At 34.9% G+C, this 9,096-nt stretch overlaps 1 protein-coding gene across 2 annotated transcripts in view; it reads right to left on the reverse strand.

The window, feature by feature from the left end:
• LOC106874914 (ras-related protein Rab-22A) overlaps positions 1-6,798 on the reverse strand; it is a 22,649-nt gene extending 15,851 nt beyond the window's left edge. Inside the window, exon 1 of one of the 2 annotated variants that reach the window (XR_001410062.2) lies at positions 5,910-6,798. Coding sequence is in view for 1 of the 2 variants with exons in the window: in XM_014922832.2 (XP_014778318.1) it covers positions 5,910-6,518 (609 nt within the window). In the remaining variant the exon portion in view is untranslated. The remainder of the gene's footprint in view (positions 1-5,909) is intronic. The other variant, XM_014922832.2, reaches the window with a different exon arrangement.
• Positions 6,799-9,096: the final 2,298 nt, after the last annotated feature.

Consider the following 9,096-nt stretch of genomic DNA (forward strand, 5'->3'; position numbering starts at 1 on the left):
AGCTGCTATTTCTGAACTTCGGTATATGGTGAAGCAAATGCTTGCTGATCCCTTAATTATGTTTATAAATATATATATATATATATATATATATATATATATATATATATATACACACACACACACATTTATACATACATACACATATATAGATATAAACACACGCATACACGTGTACATACAAAAAATCTGGTTTCTGGCAAAAGAACATAAAGACAATCTGCATCTATATCTTAAAGATGTCTGCAAGAGAGATATGAAGTAACTTTATATGAATGTTATAAGGTAAAATGACATTATTGGTCCTTCCACTGAAGACTGGTATTAGGCAGGAATATAAAAAATTGAGAGGAGTGCTATGGTTTAATGATGAAGAAAAGCATAATCAACAGAAAATACAGCCCCAGGACAAAACTGGCAGTGAATGCTTTCAAATGCAATCAGTGCATTCAGGACTGTCACTCGTGTGCGCCATGCTCTGTCAAAAAGACAGAAGCAAAACTTTCTAGGCACAGATTCACAGACATGCAATATTTATAGATGCTGCCAATGTGTGTGACTGAGCTTGGAGTTACTAGCATGGCAAAAAAGGCTATAAATTCTGTCACTGAAGTTGCAGAGAATGTTACAAAGTGGTTTTGGGTAAATTAGGCAGATCAGTGGTTTGCTGCTGTTGGAATGCAAGCTAGAATTTGATCAACTCTGACTGGGTCAACTGGGTGAGGGGCTCTGATACTGAAGGCCTCCAAATCCTCTAAGATGCCAGAAACATCACTGACATCTCAGAGCATCTTAGAGATTTATCTTAAAACAAAAAAGTATGTGAGTATATATGTATGTTTATGTGTGTGTGTATCTGATGTTATAGGAATTCATAAACTTTCAAGAAAGTGTGAATAATTCTTTTTTGGAACAATGGATCTTGAAGCAGATAAAGCTATAAATAATAACATGTAAATATTGGGATAAAAATCCCTTTTGATAGAAAAAGTTGAAGGCTGCCTTTGATATTTCTATCTAAAAGGGTTTCACAAGGCCATATTTACATGCTATCATTTATCACTTTATGTGTTTTGAGATCAACTGCTGAAAAAAAGAATTACATTCGTATCAATCTGAGAGAAATGCAGATTGTATAATACTTGTGTATGAATGGGTACACTCTATGGTACTGATATGTGGGCCTTCAATGTAGATGACATGTAGACAGAATGGAATGAAGCTAGTATGCTCTGGTAGATATGCAACATCAGTGTGCATGTATGACAAAGTGCAAATGTGCTGAGAGAAAAATTGGGCATAAAAGAAATCAGATATAACATGCAAGAGAGAAGACTACAATGTCGTATATGAATTGCGTATGAAGAGGGTAGTTGTACAAAGAAATGCCAATCGCTTAAATTAGATGGGACTGGTGGAAGAGGGAGACCCAGGAAGACATAAGATGAAGTAGTGAGAGCTGATTGCAAAATGTTGTGCATCATGGAAGAGATGACAATGGACTGAGATGTCTGGCAATATGAGATTCTTGATAAGACCCACCCACCTCAGCAAAACTGAGTTCTGGAAGTGCTGTGTGTTCCACTCACATATAACATTAATTCACATACCCTACCCCAATGAACCAAACTACATCTCTTCTTCATGCACTATGCTTTTCTGTCCCACCCCACTCCTGCAGCCCAACACTGCTCTGTCCTCCCTCTTCCAAGTGTATTATTGCTATCCCGTCAACCCCACTATATACCCATTTTCCACCACTCACTGCATTCCCTACTTTCCTTCCCTTCACCTCCTTTGCACTTTCACGAACTCTCTATCATGCACCCTGGTCAATCATCTAGCAGTCCATTCATATTCACCTCCTTGTACCTTGAGAGTATGCCCTGGTACATCACCATTATCTCTTACTCTCACTCTGACTGGCCTAACCATGTATCTCTTCCACAGCTCCACATGTAACTCTTCCACACCTGTTTCTGTTCCTCTATTTATATTCTAGCCTCTCATCAATGGACACAAAGCCACCCCACTCAATACTACTCCCCTTCTCAGTTGAGGGATCTTTGTCTTGCTTGTTACTTCGTGACCTTGTCAGTGCTGGTGCCACATAAAAAGCAGCCAGTCCACTCTGTCAAGTGGTTGGCATTAGCAAGGGCCATCCAGCTGTAAAAACCATGCCAAAGCAGACAGTGAGCACAGCACAGTCCTTTGGCTCACCAGCTTCTGTCAAACCAATCAAACTCATGCCAGCATGGGAGACAGATGTTAAATGATGATCGCAGATGTTAAATGATGATCGCAGTCGTGGCCATATCCAGTGTTATGTAAATGGCACCTGTGAAATCATAGTTGTGGCTGTTGCTGGTGTCATGTAAATGGTATGTAAAAAGCATCCATTACACTCTTGAAATGGTCAGTGTTAGGAAGGACATCCTGTTGTAGAAACCAAGCCAAATCAGACTGGAACCTGGTGCAGTTCTCCGGCTTACCAGTTCCAGTCAAACTGTCTACTCCATGCCAGCATGGAAAGTAGATGTTAAATGATGAAGATGATATAGACACATATACACATATATGACATGCATATGTATATATGAACATATGATGATGATGTTGGACCACTGAACTCAACATGTTTTTTTTTCTTTCTCTCTCTATTTATTTCCTCTAATTCCTTTCTGTCAAAGAGCATAGGCTGAAACATAAAAGACTCACCCCCCCCAGTGTCAAATTAAAATATTTGCTTGTTGTTCTAACAACTGTCTTTGTCTTTCTATAAATATATACATTCAATGTATGTCATCATTGTTTTAATAACCATTTTTCCTTTTCTATGTTCACCTGGGTCAGAAGGAATTTATATTGAGAAAGATTTTCCATAATCAGTTGACCTTCTTGTCAATCCTATTTCTATGGAAGATAATATCTCCCCCATAGCCACTCATATTTGAAGTAAAGATTGACAGTAAACAGCATCACTTGTATCACATATTATATTGCATGATGTCAAAATAAGAAAACACAAAAGTGCACACACACACACACACACACATATTACAGTTTTCTTTCTGTCTCAGCCTACTACACCAACTCAAAAGGTTTTGAATTAGACCAGGGCTGTAGTAGAAGACACTTGCCCAAGGTACCATGTAGTAGGACTGAACCCAAAACATGTGATTGGGAAGTAAACTTCTTAACTACACAGTTATGCCCGCACCTATGTATTTTCATATGTATATTACAAACATACATAACTACACACAAGACACAACACACATATATATATGAAAGCAGTGTAGCTCACCATTGTACATGATACAATACTTTTGTAACCGATGGTTTGCATATGATTAGCCTAGTCACAACTTATCCATTTCAACTAAAGTATATGGAGTGAATTCAACAATAAATTTAATAATATACATACTCCCTCACATCTTCATATCCTACTTTTGAAACTGTTTTCTACTCTAATTAGAATTTTTAAAGATTCTTACTATAAAGAATAGTTGTCTTTATGTTCACTAGAAGATATCCAAAAGTAAATATTTTCGACATAATTCTCATAGAACATATTGTGATTCTGTACTGGGAGCTATATTATCTTCATACAAAAGGTTGCTGAGAGCATCAAATCTAGAATTACTCTAAAACAGTTTCAAAGAAAAAGATGAACAGATGGGTGTGGAATACAACCTGACATAAATATCTTCATCAAGACTTATGTCCATGCAAATACACTACACACACACACACAAAGTAATACAAAATTCATTGCATTGTTGAGTATTGTCTTCCTATCAACCATCTTAGTAGAGAGATCCGCTTCTTTTTCCCTTTACTTGCGTCATTTCAAATTAAACTTGTCTAACTTTATTCACTTAGTCATTCTTATGCATCAGGTTGGGAGGAGTTAAAAAAGATTATGCACACAACCATAAAGTTCAAGTTTCATATCCTACAAACCACCATCAGCTCATTCTTTTCAAATCTTCGCTGCTCACTTGAGTTCCTTTGTCGCATTGAAATCATTAAAGCTAGTGATTCCTGGAAACACTGGTACCCTCCCTAGTGCTAATTAATTCACCTTGGCCAGTGTTTTCAATTAGGAAAAGAGAAGGAGCCCTAATGGAGACTGTGACGATTGAAAAACAGCAGATAAAGTGTCATATTTATGAGAGATTCCAGTTTTGTAACCTTGCTAAACATCATGTTGAAGAAAGAAGAATTGCACAGATACAAAATCTAATCTGACTTTTCATTAATAAATGCAGAGTAGGGAGTGTCAAAATATGTCCCTCATATTCAATGTTTGAGTGAGGACAGTATTTGTCAGTTTGAGAACACCAGACCTAAACACCATAGATTAAACTATTCCCAGGAAACCATCTTATGAGGTTTATAGTTTTCAGTCCCTGATTATTCACTCAGTCAAGAAAAGGTGATTACTGAAATTCTACAACAAAAATGCTGCCATTTTTTGTACTACTAACATAACATGGAGTTTCCAATAATTTTCATTCTTTCATGACAATTTTCCCTGGTGTTATCGAATTTTTAAAGCTACAACAACAACGATCAGTTTTCTTTCATGTTCAATTAATATAACGATATGTGAAATTTCCTAAATAATTCTTACACATCATAGACCATCCAGTTACGACTTGGTTGTGGGAACTATGCTGTCTGCATATAAAAAAATTGCCAAGAGTATTCAACCCGAATTACTTATAACAGTTTCAAAGAAAACGACAAAAAGAAAGGTGTAAAAGACAGCCTTAAATTAATTTATAAAAGTGTGCGCGCGGAAACACAAGCACACACACAATATATATATGTATATGTATATATATATATATATATACATAAAATGTGTGTACTCATAGTAACACTGACTTCTCTCTCAATCGACTGTCTTATCAAAATGTCGCTATCGTCATATCATGTAGCGATATTTTACTTTTTATTATCACTTCTTTTGTGTCTTTAAGAGGGTACAGCTTAAAAGAACACGGTTTAAAATCCAGCAATATAAATTGCAACGAATATTTATATGAGAAAATATTCGAGAAGATATAGAGAAATAAAAACAGGTCTTCAGATGTGTAAAAAATACTAGCACGTAAATGAAAGTGCTAAAATCTAAAATCAAATACACACACATATATATATATATATATATATATAAATAATAATAATAATAATAATAATAATAATAATAAAGACACGAATTTGATGGTGGAAGTTAAATTTAAAGCACATTAAATAATATTAAATAACAAAAACTCAACGCGGAAAAACTCCATTAGATACTCAAAATTTTTGCTAAAAAGTTATCGAAGATTTCCATTTAAATGTTAATTTAAAACAAGATTTAACACTGTGTAAAGTATTGTATATTTCTTTGAAGGGTGACAAACTGACAAAGCATGTGAGAGCAACGTATTTAGTAGTAACAGGTCTTTACAGTTGTTAAATATTTGTGTAGCTCAACAAACTGTTGATATATATATATATATCTATACACAACATTATTCTGATACGTATGTTGTTACGTTTCATTTTGTGTTTACACTTTTAAAGATTTCGCTCAAGGTACGTCACACCCACTGATTAAGCAGAGTGGATTAGATTATTATGAACACACACACATACGAAGTTAATAAAACATTTCAGTAGTGAATTAAACTGGCCGGAACGATAGCATTATATTTAAGTAATATCATTAAGTAATAGCTGGATGAATAGTATTAGTAACAATAAATAAACTATTATTGTTATTATTATTATCAATTATTATTTCAATTAATGAGAAGAAATAAAATATATATAATATATATCAACTCGAGAATAGAAAACAATTAGCGTATGGAATATATTCCAGGTTGTCATTGATTAGTACCCACGTTTTTGGCTGTCGACGAGCCGGAGGAAGAGAAACAACAAGATTTAGTCGATGTTCGACTGGTCATATTCACTGTGTTGTCATTATCTACAGTGTTGTCGTTGATTGGTGGCAGTCTTTGAGCAATGGATGTGAACAATTCGGGAATATTTACAGCAACCAAGGCACTAGTTTCCACGAAAATAGCCTGTATAGAGTCAGCGTAAGCTTGGGCATCTTTAGCAGACACCTCTCGAAGATCCTCGGCATCACATTTATTTCCTGCAAGAGCAATAACTGCGTCAGTGACACCATGTTTCCGTAATCTTTTCACCCACTCCTTAGCAGATCTGTATGATGATTCCTTCGTAATATCATACACCACAATAGCAGCAGCTGCACCGCGAAAGTACATGGGTGCTAAAGCATGGTATTTCTCTTGTCCTGCTGTATCCCAGATTTGGAATCGGAATGTTTTGCTGTCCAACACTAAATTTTTTACCATGAAAGAAGCGCCAATTGTGCTGCCTGGATTCTCGCGGAAAGTATTTGTCACAAAACGCCAGACAATGCTTGTCTTTCCGACACCACTGTCACCGAGCAAACAAATCTTCACGTCTCTCAAAGCCATCTGAAGAGCGTTGTATTTATTCTTTGTTGTGTTGTCTTCCTGCAGGGCGTGTTTCACATTTATAACAAGTCCACAGTTGTAGTCTGTATGCTAGGCTATACACGTAACAGGCAGTACCACATTGCTAATAAGCATATCCCTACATAGGGAGGTCACCATTGGTGTGTTACCATAAACAGCATTTAAACGTAAACAAAACCACAACAGTCCACTACCGTATGTAACAGGCGCTGGCCATCTTTGCTAATAATCAGGTGACAGGAAGTTAGCTAGTTACTGTGGATGGTAAAAAGAAAAATATCTTCATAGTTTTATGACTAAAGGAAGTAACTCCAATTTGATGACTACTATAGTTAACTCCCTTGAAAATTATTTTATTGTCTTGAAAAATTACAAGCATTTTAGAGAGGAAAAAACAAGGATTTGTATAAATGTTTGAAACATACGCTGAACCAGGACTTGTTGATTAAAATATTACTGCTGACTGGTAACGAAATCAATCTGTAATAAGCCAACGCGGGAACTTAGTTTTTGGTTCTCAATCTCGTGGCACACTGGCAAACAGGTACAAAAATTACCAGCGCACTAAAGAAAAAAATTACAAAAACAAAATGAAAACTAAACATTACTGACGCACTTCGAATGGAAAGCTGAAAAAAAGTAAGAAAGAAGAGGGAAAAATAACATTTTCTTTGTATTTAGAGAATTAGAAAAAAAAAAAACGAAGAAAGCTATTGATCGTCTTTTTTTTAATAATTACACTCGTGTCAACCAAAATTATGAATAACCTGTTTTTTCAAGACGCCCAATTATTGCAATGGATTTTTAAAAGGCTTAAATTGTATTTTTAATAAAACTCGATACAGCTTTCAAGAACCGTTACTTTTCACATTTGCTTTACCTTCTAGTCCAAACTACCTTCAACTCATATTCTACTGTTTCAATTAAAGAAAAGAAAAGTAGGTATATTATATGACGTAGTAGTTCTGGATATACTATCCTTAAGAAGAAAAATGACAAACACCTCTAATCATTGGTATACATGATCAGGGTTGATATGTGACTTAAACAGCATTGGCTAATCACAGTAACATGGACACCCTACTTTTGTATTGATCAACCACACAGTTCTCAAAATAATGAAAAAAGAAAAAAAAAACTTTTTAAATGTAAATTTGGCTCTTCCGACGGATACCAAAGAGATAGGGGTGGGGGAATTCGTCGCTTTTATTTTTCTATCATGTATAATTAATTATGAGGTAGTTCCAAAAGGCAAATTGGAGAAAACCCATTATTTTGTGGTGACATTTATATGAAACTTTTCGATTACCATCGTCGGGAAGTTTGCAAAAGGAGTCAGTCCCATTTAATGTGTTAGAAATTAGAGATAAGGTTCTCGGTGAACTATAGTCACGCCTCCAAACGAGATGAATGCCATATAATTATATTTTATAAGTAAGAGAGAGGTACAAGCAGCGTAAATGAACCGAAATGTCTACAGTTGAAAATCACATCTGGTTCATATGCACCTCTTCTCCAGAAAAATATTACTTATCCAATGACATTCATAATCATATCTTAAAAGAAGTAAGTTGTCATATTCATAACTTTTCAAAGAGCAAACATAAAGTGAAATGGTTGCAACTGAGATTCTGATTCGTGTCATGAATTTGACTTGCGTGGGCGAAACATCGTAGATAGGTTTATATCGTTGTTCGGCTGTGTAAGCTTTGAGACTGATGCAAAGAAAAATTAATTCCTGCGAGATTTCAGCTCAGAACTGATAATAAATTTAATCTGGTACCCTACCATTTTTAATAACTCACTACCAGCGCTGGGTCAAGCTGATGTAAGGCCTGTAATAAATGCAATGAAGAGAACCCTAAATTAAAAACATATATATTTTATCGAATTTTAATCATCTTTATGGATCCAGTTTCATATCTGAAGGACCAGTCAATAAGATCAATTAACACGAATGTGGATACACAAGTCGTTCACTACTGGTTTTTTGCTAGATGTGTACCTAGTTGAATCAAAAGTTTTTTCGTATATCAAGCTTAAATATTACTTATCCAATGACAAATTACATACGCAAAGCATTTATTTATCAAAATATATTCCATCATATCATTTCAACTATGGTAGTAGTTGAATAATATTCTTAACGTAGCTTTTTTTTTTGTCACAGACGTTGTCTCCGAAGCAGTCTCACTAATTCAGTTTTAATCGAAATCAAATTTAGTTTTTAGAATTATGTTTGACTAGTGATAAGCTACATTTAGACATAAAATGCTTAAAATCTGGTGCAGTAGAACAAAAGTTAAGAGAAAAAAATGTAGAGACCAAACTGGTTGACTGACGGGTAGTAACGCCCGGCATCGACACTTTGAATCCACACCATTGTTTTATTTTCATTAAGAATTATTATATATGAAAGAGAAATGTTAATGGAATACATTAGTAAAGGTTTTGTAAAATTTCATCCACGAGAAAAAAGATACTTAATTTTCAAATTTTTATCAATTTTTGCGTGATAACAAAGGGACACTACTCAGGCATAACTACAGATTTCTCT

This window comes from Octopus bimaculoides, chromosome 1 (genome assembly GCF_001194135.2).
Source record: "Octopus bimaculoides isolate UCB-OBI-ISO-001 chromosome 1, ASM119413v2, whole genome shotgun sequence".
NCBI lineage: Eukaryota > Metazoa > Mollusca > Cephalopoda > Octopoda > Octopodidae > Octopus > Octopus bimaculoides.